The following is a 16963-nucleotide window of genomic DNA, read 5'->3' on the forward strand; positions in this document are numbered from 1 at the left end:
AAAATAGAAGTCGGTTGAAGACCGCTAACTTGGAGACTAAACTTGACACAAGGGTCGTTTTACTCTCTTTGTCCAATGATAATGAGCTACACACTGGGAATAATCCTCTTATAGAAAAATAAGAGTTCCCAGAAAATAAAAATAAAAAGTGGGGAGAAAGATCTCTCAGCAGCATTCTGGATAGGGGGAAAACTAATTAAACTAATTGAATTCAAGCTAAGACAGAATTTATCTACAAAAATATCATTTCCCCCATATTATCTTCCCAAGGCATGGGAAGGTGGAAAAAAACCATATCTTTATCTTCTATATATCAAGCATAATCAACCACAAAAAAGAAAGAAAAAAATTCCATATCAACAATCAAAATCCTTCAACACTAGTCCTTCGAACCGACGACGATGACGATTTCCGGCTTTCTTGCCGATCAATTACCTCCAAACAGAACGTGGAGGAGCACGTTCGGGGAGGTAGAGACATCGGCAATGGAGGTGGCCTTGTTGGAGAAATAGATGGTCTTTGTGTCGTCGGAGATGGAGATAAACTTGACTTGGGAGGTGGGGTAACGATGCCATTCAGGCTCGGGGATCTAGACATATGTTTACCGGCAACTGTTCCCGGCTCTTGCAATGGAAACAAGCATGAATACTTCATGTCTTGTATTGTTTTCAGATGCTCAACGACGATTCTCATCGTGGGCCTTTCTGATGGATCGTTTTGAAGACATCTTTGAGCTATGTCAGCTACTGTTCTAGTTGCTTTTGCTGGGAATCGGCCTTTTAGCTGAGGGTCCATGATCAGTGATAGTCTACAATCATCGGCCAAGAAAGGTCGGCTCCACTTAACCAAGTTCCTCTCTTCCTTTGGATGACGGCTATCACGATTCTTCCTGCCTGTGAGTAATTCAAGAAGCACAATACCAAAACACCAAACATTGCTCTTCGGGGTGAGCAGCCCTCTCTCCACCGTCTCCACTGACAGATTTGCCAATGCCTGCAAAAGTAAGTAAAACAAGAAGCTAATAAGTGGAGACTCGAGGAGATCATTACAGAAAATAAGGATTGTATTGGGTCAAACACAAGGATTTTTAAAGTAAAACTGTTAAGCAGTGATGAACAATATCCATTTACCGGGTGATATCAAAAGAACAAACCGATGACAGTTAGCGAAGCAAAGGCAGGCATAGGAACTGGTTGTTTTTCGTTTGAACATCAGGGCTTTTTAAGGTCAGGCTCTCAGTACATAAGTTGGATGACACGATGTTGCCTTTTTAAGGCTTTTCCCTTTGTTTAAATATTTTTTGTGGATCTTTTGGGAGGACTGGATATTTCAGTAGATACATAGGCATAGTATACTTGTATAGGTCCGATGTATTCGGGTAGTACTCCTATACTTTGGCACCCTTTTACTGAAATTAAAAATAAAATTGATTCTTCTGACTAAGAGGACTTACAACTGAACTGTTGGAGATCTCAATCTCCGGGATGTGGTTAATGCAACCATATCCTGAAAGCTTTGCACTAAAATCTTTATCAATCTGTATATTGGCAGTTGAAAATTCATTGAACATTGCCTGCAGATGCACGGAGAGCATTCAGTGAATATGACAAACAACTTTCATTCAGGCATCAAGTTCATTCACATGAAATATAATACTGCAGGTTAGTTCTGATACCTGGAAAGGCCCTTCCTCGTGCAAGAATGTGAGACCTTGTGCGGCACATAGAGCAATTTTCATTCGGGCATTCCAATTGATAGGGGTACCTTCCGATCTCCCAAAAAGCCGGTCCAAGCTACCATGGAAAAGCCTCTCATAAACCAACATCCTTTGTTCTGATCCCTCACGTGCATGGAAACCGATCAACTTACAGAGGTTAGGATGTTGCAAAGATGCAAGAGTGTTCACCTCATTCACAAATTCCCTCAAACCCTAGAAGGAAGAACACTGAAATGGTGAGATTATTTCTTAAAAGGCTCAAAATTTTTTAATATAAAAAAAAAACCCCAAAAACCAGCACCTTATCACATGAATCAGTATTGCCAACATATTCATTTTTCTTGGTTAGGGTTTTAATTATCAGCCGTTACGCATTGTATCGCCTATTACATATCATATCGTCCATTACGTATCAGGATTTTGGACTTCCCGTACTGTTATTTATCGATACATCAGCCAATACTGTACGATATATGACCGTGTCGCTGATACCAATAGATATCCCGATACTTCTATCTAAAACCATTTAGATGCAAGATTAAGAAATTCTCAAATAGTCAATTCAATAAAAGAAAAAATTAAGTAATACCTGTGTGGAGGGGTGAAGGCGAGTAACAGTGGCTTCAAGTTTTTTATCATCCCCGAAGGAAGCTCTATATATCACGGAAGAAAGACCTTCTGACATACATCGTTCTGGAGAGAAATGATGGCAAGCAGATAAAATTTCTTCATATGAAAAATTCCGTAGTGTTCCTGAAGGAGGCAGTGGCAATGGTCCAGAAGCATTGAGCGGGCCACTGGCAGTCATGGATTTAAAGCTTCCCATAGTCTTCAGAACAGAGGAACTCTGAATCTGAATTTGAGATGGAAGAGGAAGTGGTTGTGGACTTGGGGACCGATGTTCCTTCATCGATCCAATCCGACTCTTGGACTCTTCTTGTACCTCGCATTCAATTGATGAAAGAGCATCTTGTTCTGCTGCGTTGAGATAAGACGGGGCAGACAATGCCCTTGTTCTACTGTTTGTTACTCTGTTTATTGGCTGAACTGGTTTCACTCGGGTCCTAAAACTAGGGGGTGCAGATTGCAAAGCACGGGTTGGGATGTGTGGTTCGGGTAATGTAGTTGGTGAATGTTCCTGAGGGTTGACACGTGTGACGTGACTACTCTGCTCGGGTTTTTTCTTCTTACTCTTCAAAACTGTGAAACAGCCCATCTTATATTTCAAATTTTTAGCTTAACCAGGTTTTACTATATATTCCTGCAAAAAGAGGGGGAAAATAGAAAGAATGCATATCAACACACATGAAATCTCAAATCTTAGTACTAATCTTACTCACATGAAAACAATAATGAATCAGTTAACGAAAATGCTATACAAATTAACAAATCTTATTAATTCGCGTGGCATACAATAATGGAACATTGGAATATCAAACAAGGCACGCCAATAATACGATACGTGTCACATCAATGAGTAAAAAAAGTTTGTAAGATTCGTATGGTGACATCACATAAAAAGGATTCCATTGTGCCTTAAATATGGTTTTGAGGAAGAAATCCATGACCGATATTCACATTAACAATTTTCCGGCTTTGGGCAATTCAAGAGAATTCTGAAGTAAACCGGACATTTCAAGATTTCAAGATTTAGAAGCAACTAAAAACACCCTCTATGAAAATTCAATATTATTCACAGAAATGACTGCCATTTTTTATGCATTACATTAAATGCATAAAATGCCATTGGCAATTCAAGTTCAGTTTAATACTCAAAAACACACCCTACTTAAATAAGTAAATACCACCATGAAGAACCAAAGAACCTTCATAAATCAAACATTCATACAATAATGCCTAAACAACAGATTTTTAGACATATAAGTGAGACAAATAGTGGGTCCCACGAAACGAAATGTGGGTCCCACGCATATGTGTCCATTCAGTGAAAACTCACCACTCAACAATGAATTAGTTAAGTTGTGAAGGAACCAACTTAAACTACAAATCACAATTGTATGTAATTATGTTTATGAACTTGTGTTTCTAGGTATGCACACATGTATGTAGGTAGCTAATACCCTGCCTTCATAAATGTCCAAAAAAAAAAAAAAAACAAAACAAAACAAAATAAAAAACCATAGAAATCAATTTCTGACAACAGAAAACTCAATAACACACCAATTAACATGAATTTCAAGAGATCAATAAATCAACCTAGATCCAAAAAGGACTCAAAATTTCACAAAAAATAAAAAACAAAATCGGATGACAATTGACAAGTGGGTATCTCATTTCCATGATCAAAGGGGATCAAAAAGCACATATACAAACACACAAAAAAAATTAAAACTTTTCAATTAATATAATTTTTAAAATTAAAATTCCAACTTGCCGAGAAAATCTGCCAAAAAAACCCAACAAAAATAAGGCAAAAGTAGATAAAAAATCAAACCTGACAACAATGGTTCTTGCAGCTTCGACTGATCTCGAGAGCTCTTCGGAAAAAAGAGTTTTTGGATTTTTCTGAATCAATTACCAAACAACAAACTGTGCAATTCAAAATTTTGTGAGGTTTGATATGGGATGATGAAGAACAAACCCTAAAACTAGTCAAATGTGAGGGAGCAAAAATGGGAAAGGTGAGAGGGGATTTTTTAAGAGAGAGAAAAGTAAGCTAAAAAAGATGAGAGAGAATTTGGTGAGGCTAAGGGGAATAAAAAAGGAGCCCCAAAGAGGCAGTGGTCAAACCAATTAAAGTTATTCATTGTTTTTTCAAATTTAAAAAATAACAATAATCATTAATCGTTGTTCAGGGAAAGTCATTATTTCTTTTTACATTTTTACCCTCAATGTTTTCTTTTTTTTTTCATAGAAAAATGCTTGGGAGTACTAATTAGTGCTCCCACTAATTAGGTGGCAGTGGGTCCCGCCATTAATGATGCGATATTTTGATTTTGGAGTTGTATTTTTTTTTTTTACTTTTTTAATGCATTAGTACTATTAGTGGTGATGTTTTTAATGGGATGAATCATTGTTGTTTTTCATAACAAAATAGTGATTTATTCATTAAAAAAATACTATTTACATATGCTTGTGCGAGGAAGCTAAGCCACTTTTTTTTTTTTTTGGTAACAAAAGTTAAAAGTTGATTTTTTTATATTTTTTTTATTTGAGAAGTTGGTTTTTAGTCCATGATTAAATTATAATTCTACTATTTATGGGTCAAAATATGTCACATGAGTGCAATTATAAACATTTTAAACTAAATAGGGGTAATTTGATCATTTTATTATGATTTGACATCATAAACAAGTATTAATCAAAAAAATCAAAAGTAACTTTTTACCAACTTTTCAAATTCATTTGTCTAATAAAGTCAAAAACTTGGTTAAAAGTAAAAAAATCACTTTTTACCATCTTTCTAAAATAGGCCATGGAAAATTTGTGCATACAAACTTTCATATGAGGGTCGATCTTACATGTATGGGTTTCACTTTCATATGAAAGCTTTATTCCATTTTGTCCTTAGATTTTTTTGTACATGAAACATTGTTTGTATTTATTAAAGTTTAGAATTTGGCTTCTCTAAGATAATTTGAAGGGCCCGTTAAACTCATCATAGATTTTAGAGAAAATTAGTTTAGGGTCCTTCCCCAACTTTTCGTAATAGAAGAGATTCACAAAATTATTTTTTGATGTCTAAGGTCCCTAAACATATATCAGAGAAATTTGACTATTTGCCCACGATTCCTCTCTCTCTCTCCCCCTATAACCAAATGAACAAAAGCTTCAAGATCTTCATCTACCCTACTCCCAAATCCCAACTCTGAATCATCAGCCCTAGACTTAGACCCAAAAAACCCTCCTCTCTCTCCTTGGCGATTTGCTCTGGTGGATCGGTAGGAAGCAACGTCAGATCTACGGATGGTGAAGCGTTTGGCAGGGATAGGGTTGCTGAGCACAACTACAACACCCCAAAGGAGTCCACCCACCACCTGGTACTCGCCTCTGCTGCGACACAAAGAAGAGCAAGAAGAAGACCTACACCAACCCCAAGAAGATCAACTACTCCACCACTTCTATATTCATCATCTTTTTGATTGCTTGAGATTTTGTCAACCACTGCTTCTATGTATATAACTTTCACTTCTCTCTTCTGGTTAATGTGATGGGCTCTAGCAATTGCCTGTTCCTCATTTTTTGGGTTTGGATCTGGAGCATATATGATGACTGTGTCACCGACGGAGATCTTCCACACACCTGACCTCGAAGCAGGCTCCGCAGATCTGGCCTCTCTCGAACACTGTGCTGCTCAGTCCCGTTGTCGACATTCCGTACCCGCCCTTCACCAGGTCGTTGTACCTACATGCTCTTCCCACCGTGTCACGGGGGTCCACCGCCGCGTAGTACGTGGCTTGCGCGGATCTCCACTCTGTAGAAATAGAACTAGTAGTAGTAGCACTACTACTACCATCCCACCAGGATGATAATGATGATGATAAAGAGGGAGATGGATCGGATGATGAGGAATAGTGTACGATTACTAGTAATAATCCCGATGCTAAAGTTAATAGGAGGAGTAGTCTAAGATTTTGTATCAGATTAACAGACATTTTCAAAGCCAGTTAGAGAGGGAGAGAGAGAGAGAGAGAGTGGTAGTAGTAGTGGGCAAGGTGTCAAAGCATTTGATGTCTTGTTGTTCTACAAGGTTGATAACTTCGGCAAGGTTCAAAGGCCGAGTATGTAAGCAAATCAGATTGAATTTTCTCCGGATTGTGTGAATTTTCTCTAGACTATGAATTTTATGAATTTTCTCAAGATGTGTGAATTTTCTCTGGACGTATGAATTTCTCTGTGCCGACTTGCAGTTCATAGTTTTCACACCTGTGTTGACAGGTAACAAAAATACTCAGCAGAGAAAACCTAAAAGCTAAGAAGGTGTCCAATAGAAACCCATATTCATGTTTCCTTTATATACATATATATCCAAAAATTCAAGCCTTGTATTTTTGTTAATATAATACAAAAACATTTAACCAGTTCAGTTTGTCAAGATTTTGGATTTTCTCTGGTAAAGGATTTGAATTTTCTTTGATTTCACAGAGAAAGGATCCTATACAAAAACAAACAATTTTATTCAGATAAATTTCAATTTTCTCTAGAGAGAAGGGAAATTTCTCTGGAGATGAGGGAAGGCCAGAGAAATTCTCTGGAGAGTGGATCAAAGAAATTTGAAAGTCCAGAGCGTGAGATCAAGAGAATTTGAGTGAACCTTTTGGGAATTTCATTGATTTTGAGAGAATTTCTCTGGCTTAAAGAATTTCTCTGGCTTAAAGTGATCGAGAGAAATTCTTCATTCATTTTCTCTGGAGAAAATTTCTATCCAGAAAAATTCTCTGGGATTTTGGCCATTTTGTAAATTTTCTTTGAGAAATCCTCTGGAAAGTCTAGAGAAATAGAGAAACCTCCTAGAGAAATTCTAGTTCTGTAGAGAGAAATTCTTTCAGAGGTCTAGAGAAATTTCTCTGGATTGGAGAGAAACAGAGAATTTCTCTGGGTTGGAGAGAAACAGAGAATTTCTTTGGGTTGGAGAGAATTTCTCTGGACAGAATTTCTCTATACCATAATTTATCTGGATCAAATTGAGGGACCTTAGACATTATGAAAACATTAGATGTTCTTTATACTATAAAGTTATAATACCAGGGACCCTAAAAAAAAAACCCCTAGATTTTATTCAAATGATTCGAATTGTTCATTTTGTAGAGTCAGGCCTCGTTTGGGAACAGACTAATTTAGTAACTTTTTGATTATTTAGCTAAAATATGAGCTAAAAAAAACTAGTATGTTTGGGATGACTTTTTGACTTTTTACGAAAAGATGTGCAAAAAGTAAAGAGAAAAGAGAATCTTTGACTTTTTTGTATGGGTTGTTGACTTTTTAGTTAATTTAATAACTTTTTGACTTTTTGGCTAAAAAGGAAGGTTCCCAAACGAGGCCTCAGTATATATTATTCATGAAGAAAAAAATAAGTCAATCTAATAATTATAGAATTTTTATTTTATTATGTTTGTATATAAAAAAATGGTTTATGTTTAAAAATATTCGTTCATTTTATTGAATTAATAATAAAAAAATCATATATTTTTCTCATGATCTTCTTTTTTTCGGTTAATGTGAATATTTATGTGATTGAGTTGGCTTGTGTAAGTATTTGATGATTTGAGCTCGATTATTTACGTTGGATTTGAGTTCCAATAATTTCTAATGACTTGAGATTAAATATTTTAAAATTCAATTGGGCTCATTTGTAATCCTATCAAAGAGTAGTAAAAATTTTGGTAAAAAAATAAAATAAAATAAAATGGGTAGTACAGAAAAAAATTACAAATCAATAATGCATTCACAAAATATTTATAAATTTATTAAAATTGATAAAGTTTACTTTGATTTTCTTTTTTTAGGAATCATACATTGAAGATTTCTACTAATAGGGCCAAAAAACTAAAAATATAACAAAATAGATTATTTTAGCTAAATATAACAAAATATACTATTTAATTCATAATCATTTTATTTTTTCTCACAAAAATAAAAAAATTAAAAAATTAACCCGTATCCCAAACGAATCTAAAAAGAATTTAAGAATGTTTTAAAAAAATGATTAAAAAATTTTATTTTATTTTATTTTTGTGAGAGAGGACTAAGTTAAGAATTAAAAAATAATTTTTAACCAACTTCTCAAATATGCCATAGAGAATGCAGGGGTAGAAATGGAAAGAGAAAAAGAAAGAGGGAGGTGGATAGGACAATTATGGCAAGTTCGGCGGTGGGTAATGAAATGAGGAGGCACCTCCTCTCTCTCTCTCTCTCTCTCTCTCTCTCTCTTCTCTCTCTCTCCTCAACAACCTAGATACATAGATTGATATTCAACGAAGATGGCCTCGACTGACGTGACAACTTGACAGCTCCCCCCATTGCCCATCTAGTCAAACTTTGAAAATTCAATCATAACTTATTATTACCAAATTTTTGAATTCATATTGGTTGGTTTGTAATCAATTTTTTTAGTCTATTTTTTTTATTAAGATATTATTTAGGGTCATCTAAATAAATATATTTTTTAATTTTTTTATAAAAAGGTATATAAAAAAATAATATAATTTAAAAAATAAAAATATAATAATTAAATTAGTATGTGCTAAAAAAGATAATATATTAAAATAATATGTACTATTTTAACTTATACCAAATAATTACTTAATTAATTTTGTTTGGAAATGAATTTTTTAAAATTTTTTTGACTTTTTTTTATAAAAAATAAAATAAAATAATTATAATTTAAATATAATATTTTATTTATTTACTGTATAATTTTTAGTTTCAATCCTACCTTTAACCGAACTCACTTAGAGCATCTCCAACGGTGTAGCAAATGTTTTACCAAATCTGAGTCGAAAATGGGTCATTTCCTTAATTTGATACTTCGCGCTCCAACGGTTCAACATCGAATCCATTTAATCAAATTTGCATTGGTCAACCGGTTGGTTGACCGGCCAACTGGTAACGGCAAAAAAAAAATTTTTTTTTTTTTACCTGTTTGAACCTTTTTTTTTGAATTTTTTGAACTTTTGGTGGTCGACCGGGTGGTCAACCGGCCGGTCGACCGGGTGGTCGACCACCTAAGCAAATATTTTTTTTTTTTTTTTTTGAACCTTTTTGTGAACTGTCTGAACTTTCTCCGGGGCGACCGGTTGGTCAACCGGATGGTCGACCCGTTCCTCTCATCCCAACGGTTAGGAACAGTGCTTTAGTGAAATGCTTCGCCTGCACTCAGTTTGGTACCATTTTTGCTGAATTCTGGATTTGATATCGATTTGGTGAAACCGTTGGAGCTTCAAAAAGTGACTTTTTCACCAAATTTTAAATTTGATGCCAGGTTTGGTTCACCGTTGGAGATGGTCTTACCAAACAGCATCATTTTGTTTGTCCTAGACTCATTTAAGAATTCTTTAAATTTTTTTGACTTTTTATCAAATAGTATATAAAAAAAATTGATAGATTATGCGACTTAAAAAATATAAAAAAGAGAAAAGAATATGTTAAAATAGTTTGGGCCCATATTTTTTTTATTTTGTTCTTTATAAATTAAAGAAAAAATACAATAAATTTTGTAATTTTAATATAATTATATTAAAACATTTAAATCATATTTTATTAAAAAAATTCAAGTAAATAAAAATAAAAATATTATTATTCCTTTTACATTAATATATATCATTCGTTTATCTCTTTTTATATTAAAGTGTATATTTTTTATTTATTCTTATATTTTCACACCTTTTAAAAAAAATGTGAGTTTAATTATACTAAAATTATGAAATTTATTGAATTTTTTTCAAATGTCATAAAACATTTCTTTCTTTCTTGTTTTTCTTTTCTTTTCTTTTCTTTTTTTTTTCCCAATCAATTAGGCATAGTTTGGGAAGTTGGTTTTGGTGAGTTAGGGGCTAAAATAGCCACAAAAAATAAAATAGATTATTTTAGGCACAAAAAACAAAACATCAAATTCAACCCATAATCATTACACTCATCTCTCACAAAAAAAGTCAAAAAATCCTTCCCAAACCAGGTTTTTTAGCCCTAGGCTAAAATAGTCAAAAAGTTAAAAAATCAAAAAGTCAACCCACTTTTCAAACGGAGGCTGAAAATTATTTACAAATTTGACTGAAATTACCTTAAATTGGAGTTAATTAACACAAATCTATAAGACCAACAACAAATACTAATGTGGGAGTTTGATATATATGTCTTTAGTAATTTTCTAATACTAAATTCGGCTTAGGCTTCGTTTGGAAACAGGTTAATTTAGTAACTTTTAGTTATTTGGCTAAAATATGAGCTAAAAAAATTAGTATGTTTGGGATGACTTTTTGATTTTTTACGAAAAGATGTGCAAAAAGTAGAGAGAAAATATAATTTTTGACTTTTTGGCTAATTTAGTAACTTTTTGACTTTTTTACTAAAAAAGAGGGTTCCCAAACGAGGCCTAAGCACTCGTTTGGGAAGTTGTGTTGGCGTGGGTTGAGACTAAAATAGTCAAAAAACATTAGGATTCGTTTGAAATATAGGTTAATATTTTGATTTTTTTGCTATTTTAGCCTGGGGCTAAAAAGTCTCGTTTGAGATGACTATTTTGACTTTTTTGACTTTTATGAGAAAAACACGAAATGATTATGATTTGATGTGACATTTTGTCTTATTGACTTTTTAGTTTATTTTGTGTGATTATTTTAGCTAAAAACTCCCAAGTTTTTTCTTCCCGAACAAGCTTTAACTAGGTTTTTTAGTCCAGACTAAAAAATGTCACATTCAAAACATAATTATTTTATTTTTTCTCTCATAAAAGTCAAAAAAATCATCCCAGACGATGCTTTAGCCCCAGGTTAAAATAACCAAAAAATCAACCCACATCCCAAAAGAATCTTAAAAAGTGATTTTTTTTTTCAATGACATTTTTTTTGGATTTTTATTTTTAGTTTAGACTAGAAAAATCTGAAAAGCAAAGTAAAAATATTGACACGATTTTTTTTAAAAAATCAATAAAGATAAAAAAAAAATAGAAATAATCAAAGTAATATTTTTAGATTCTAAAAAGAACAAAATATCAATTTTTTGACTTTCATAGGCCCATTTTAGAAAGTATGTTAAAAGCTAATTTTTTGAATTTTTTTTAAATGTGCAAAAAAAAAAAAAATGATATGACTTCAAAAAATTAAAAAATCAAAAAGTTGGATTTTTAACCGTATTGTCAAAATAAACCTGGCCAAACCCCATCTCAATACAACTCATGAGTTCCATAATGAGAAAGAATAATCAATTTTTATCTTTTTAACAAGAATTAAGCTATTAATTTTGTCGGGGTTTTTTTTGGGTCAAAATTGTAAGATGTCGATGCTATTCAGCTTGAACTCATAATCACACCCCAAAGTTTGAGTTATGAGTGTGTTATTTTTTACAATTAAAATAATTCAAAAAAAATTAGATCAATAGAAGAGGAGGCCCACGGATTTTACTGGTTGATTCAATCCTCAATACAAACGTCTCTCTTTTTCAATGTCGCAAGGTTGTGCCTCCGTTTGGGAAGTGGGTTGATTTTTTGACTTTTTAGCTTTTTTGACTGTATGAGCCTGGGCTCAAAAGTTTAGTTTGGGAAGGGCTTTTGGCTTTTTAGCTTTTTTAATTTTTTTGTGAGAGAAGAGTGTAATGATTATGGGATTGGATGAGATGTTTTTGTCTGTTGTGGCTCATGAGCCTATTCTGTCTTTTATGGCTCATTGAACCAAAAAAGCCCAATGAGCTCTTGCCAAACCAACCCATAAGATTATTTTGAACAGATGGCTAAAAATCATCTTTTAATTTTTATTTTATTTTGAGTTATATCATTTTTTTATTTTTTTATACGTTTTTCAAAAAAAAATTTTAAAAATTAATTTTTAACCCTCTTTTCAAAACAATCCATACTCGCTTTCAAAATATGAAAGTGCGGTTGGGATTTAACAGATGTGCTGTAAGTTTTAAAATAAGATGAATGTAATTTTTGTTTGGGTGAAATATTAAAAACTTTTATATATTGATTTTATGAACTGTTTTTTTTTTATTATATTTATTATGGATTCAAATGTCTCTTTTTAGTAAGAATTACATAAACGGTCAAATATAAATACATGTATATTATGTGTTGAGAGATAAATGTAGACTTACTCATAATGTTAAAATTATTAAAAGTAACACTTCAAAAAAAATTCTTTAGCGTATTTTCTCCAAACGTAACGCTCTAATGTAAAATTCCAAAAGCGTAACATTCTAATATAATATATTAAAAAACTTCTTAATGTATTTTTTTTCAAAATAACAACGTAACATTTCAAAAAAACTCTTTATTATATTTTTCCCCCTAAATGTAACACTCTAATATAGCACATTGAACATTCATTAGTATATTTTTCCCAAACGTAACACTCCAATCAGTGTAATACATAAAAAAAAAATAGTGTACTTTTTTCAAATGCAACACTCCAATGCAACACTCTAAAGTGTTCTTTTTCCAAACGTAATACTCTAATCAATATAACACACAAAAACTCTTTAGTGTATTTTTTTCAAACGTAATACTCCAATATAACACATTATTAAAAAATTTAGTGTATTTTTTTCAAACATAACAACGTAACATTATAAAAAAATTCTTTAATGTATTTTTGCCAAATATAACACTCCAATCATTGTATTATATAAAAACTCTTTGGTGCATTTTTTTTTGAAACATAGAACTCCAAAACCACACTAACAGAAATATAGGCAGTGTTTGGTAGAGTTTTAGAATTATGATTTGAAAATAGAGTTGTATTTTGAGTTTGTGAGTTTTAGAATTATGATTTGAGTGTGAAAAATTTGTTTGGTTATGAGTTTTAAATTGAGTTTGAAATGAATAATGTGGCATATGATATTTGATTAAAAAACTTACAACTTATAATCAAACACACAACCCAAAATTCTATTCAAAACTCATAATTTTTTTTTTTTAAATCTGAAAACATTTTTTTATTTAAAACATAAAAATAACAGGTACAAAAAAAAAATATTCCGGTCAACCGATTGGATGTCTTGGTAGACGTGTTTTGAAAAGTGGGTATGAAATCAAATTTTGAAAACGCTAACCAAACTGATGGTGCAAACAGAATGATGGAATTATGATTACAAAGCTACACCAAACACAATCGTAGATTTTCGCACTCAACAACCAATACTTCAGCAATCAATCCCTCCAAAAAAAACTTCCCCGCCTCACCTTTTTAGTCCTATCTCAAAAACAAATAAAAAAACTTGAAAAATGAATCACAAAATGACATTCACTTAAACTCAAATAATATCAAATCAAATAAACATAACTTTTTAAAATAAAAAAGACTAATTGGTTCATAAAAAAAATTCTTAAGACTAAATGGATTAACATCCTTTCATATGAGATTTATAAGTTTTTTTTTTTTTTTTCTAAATAAAATTTTGAAAAGAAAATTCTAGAGATATTTTGAAAAGTAGATTAAAAGTCATTTATTAGCTTTTAACAAACTTCCTCCTTAAGGAAAAAAAAGCTAAAAAACTAAAAAAAAAAAATCAAAAATTAATTTTTAACCATATTTTTAAAACACTGGTGCCGTTTGATAACACTTACGTTTTCAGTTTTCTGTTTATATTTACAAAAATTTAAAAAACTCAAATAAAAACTTGTTTGGTAACTTTTTGATTTATAAATCAGTGGTCTCAGTTTATAAATTTAACCAAAAAATATAAATTCAAAAAATGTGTTTCCATTTTGAGTTTTCAAAATTTTTTTTTTTTTACCACCCAACACTAGCCACCACCCGACACCATTTTCCACCACCGTCTTCCGCCACCACCCATCACCACCACCACCACCCACCTGCCATCCACCCGCCACTACTATCCACCGCCCATCGCCACCGCCACCGCCACTCACCAGCCACCCGCCACCACCAGCCACCCATCACCACCAGCCACCTGTTACCCATCCGCCACCGCCACTGCCACCATTACTCACCATCACTATCACCACCACCATCACCCGCCACCACTACCCATCACCACTACCACCCATTCGCAACCACCCGCTACCGTCACCCACCCACCCACCCATCCACCACCTGCCACCACCCACCACCGCCCGTCACCCACCACCACCCGCCATCCGCCACCCACCTACCATCACCGCCCACCACCACCACCACCACCACCACCACCTACTCTCTACCACCCACCATCTTCCCATCGTTACCCACCCGCCCACCATCACCACCCATCACCTACCCGCTACCACCCACCACCTACCCGCCACCACCCACCACCACCCGCCATCCGCCACCTACTTGCCACCACCACCCATCACCCGCCACCATCACCCACCCACCCACTACCACCATCCGCCACTACCACCACCCGCCACCCGCCACCCGCCACCCACCACCCACCTGTCTCCGCCACCCACCACCTGCCACCATCCACCACCCACCACCTGCCACCACCCACCACCCACCACCACCTGATACCCACCACCCACCGTTTTCCGCCGCCACTTGCCACTACTTGCCATTTCTTACTATTTTTTTATATTTTTAATTTTTTTAAATATTTTATTAATTACCAAATGCGTTTGTAGTTTATGTTTTTTTAAAAATAAATAAAAATTAATTTATAAAATTTTTATAAATATAAATTAAAAACGTAAACGTTACCAAATAGACCGATATTATAGTTGTAAATAATCTAAAGTGTGAAAAGAAGCATGCGTTCTCTTGCGTATGCGCGTGGGGGTCAAATAGACCGGTTGAGAGGCTTTTTGACTCTGAACCGGCCACGTCACGTTAAGAATTTATTACGTTCTCTCCGAGATCACGTGGTTTACACAATGGCCAACTCAAAAGTTTTTAGAATTTATTTTTTTAATTCTTTTAAGGTCTCGTTTGGAAAGTGGCTATTTTAATAGGTTATTTTAATTTTATATTTGGGAAGATGAGATAAATTTTTAGTTGAGTTATTGTATTAGAAAGTGTGTTAAAATGATGTTTAAATTTAAAATAACAAATTTATCCCTAACTTTTTATTTTTTAAATAGATATAAAGGGGCAAAATAGTAATTTTTCCGTTAATGTACAAATTTCCGGCTGTGACAGCAGCGCAGAGCCTATATTTTTTTTAAAAAAAAAAAACTATGAACAGTACCACTTTTTTGCTTATTTTCCATTTTAGACTATATTAGCCTCACCCTCTCTTCCCAAACACTCCCTAAATAGTTTGATAAAAAATAAATATAAAAAAAAATATATTTTAAAATTATTTCTACCTAAAAAATAGAAATATATATATGAAAAAATTGTTTTTTTATTATTTCAGCAAACTTGTTTTTTTGTCTTTTTAAAATAGGATAAAATTTAAAAATTTAATTAAATAGAAGTTGTTTAAAAAATTCAAGACAAATATTATTTAGCTTTGAAAAAGCCGGATTAAGGTATCGTTTAGGAACAAACTATTTTAATAATTTTTTGATTTTTTAACTAATGTATGAGGTAAAAAGAAATTAATATGTTTGAAATGACTTTTTGATTTTTTACGAAAAATATGTGCAAAAAATAGAAAAAAAAAGAAGGGAATATTTGACTTTTTCATATAGGTTATAGACTTTTTGATTTTTTGAGTAACTTTTTCATTTTTAGGCTAAAACTATAATATGTCAAACGAGGCCTAAAATTATATAAGGCTTGCTTAGTTTTTTATTTTATTTTTATTTTTTGTGCTTTAAAAAATAAAAATTATAAATAATTTTAGGAAAACGGCCATAATTCTAATTTTTTGTTAAAAAGTAATTTTAAAAATTAAAAAATAACCTTTTAATGCCCCATAAAAAGTTTTGTTTTATAGTTGATTTGGGAAGTTGGTTGACTTTTTAGCTTTTTTGCTATTTTAGTTTAGAGTTAAAAAGTCTCATGTGGAATAGGCATTTTGATTTTATTTTTATTTTTATGAGAGAACGAATGTAATAATTGTGGGTTGAATGTGATATTTTATATTATTAGGCTAAAAAACTTATTTTATCTTTTTATAACTAAAATAACCCTATACTCAATTCAATCCAAATTGCCAAATAAAGGCTTAGTCTAGTAGTAGTCAAGTTAATTGAATATTAGTTAACATTTCATATTCAACTTATGTAAAATGAAAGTGTTTGAATAGCCTACAATTTTTTTTCATTGAATTACATTACACGATATTAAAAGTTGAACATCAAAATTTAAACATCATTTCATGTTTTGCCAATAAATTGGTTCAATAAGCCTTCCATTCCATATTTTATAATAACATAAAATAAGACAATCTAATTTTAAGACTTTTGGAACCTAACAGAATGAAAAATCATATTACCTCTGCGTATATGTCTATCTATTTATTATTCCACCTATCTATCCAATGCTATATATTTGTTCATATGTCACTTGTCTATCTCTTTAATCTATCTATTTGTTTATATCACCACCACCACCATCACCACCACCAGGTAGCCATTGCTGGTGACTTTTCTAGTAACTAGTAATTGACAATCTGAAATAGGTCAAAATGAAAAAAATTATTAGTTAAAATAATAATTTATCTTTCTCACCAAACAATTTT

The 16963-nt window shown here is 32.6% G+C and overlaps 1 protein-coding gene across 1 annotated transcript; it reads right to left on the reverse strand.

Annotated features, from left to right (window-relative positions):
• Positions 1-29: 29 nt before the first annotated feature.
• LOC114294860 (putative serine/threonine-protein kinase PBL1) lies at positions 30-4451 on the reverse strand. The gene is made up of 5 exons (XM_028239033.2): positions 4173-4451; positions 2307-2978; positions 1676-1930; positions 1454-1573; positions 30-993 (listed from the first exon to the last, which is right to left on the reverse strand). The coding sequence occupies exons 2-5, from the start codon at positions 2931-2933 to the stop codon at positions 364-366; spliced, it is 1632 nt and encodes a 543-aa protein (XP_028094834.1). The 5' UTR covers positions 2934-2978; positions 4173-4451; the 3' UTR covers positions 30-363.
• Between the last annotated feature and the right edge of the window lie 12512 nt (positions 4452-16963).

The sequence above is a fragment of the Camellia sinensis genome, chromosome 10 (genome assembly GCF_055761805.1).
Source record: "Camellia sinensis isolate YWXY chromosome 10, ASM5576180v1, whole genome shotgun sequence".
In the NCBI taxonomy this organism is placed as follows: Eukaryota; Viridiplantae; Streptophyta; class Magnoliopsida; order Ericales; family Theaceae; genus Camellia; species Camellia sinensis.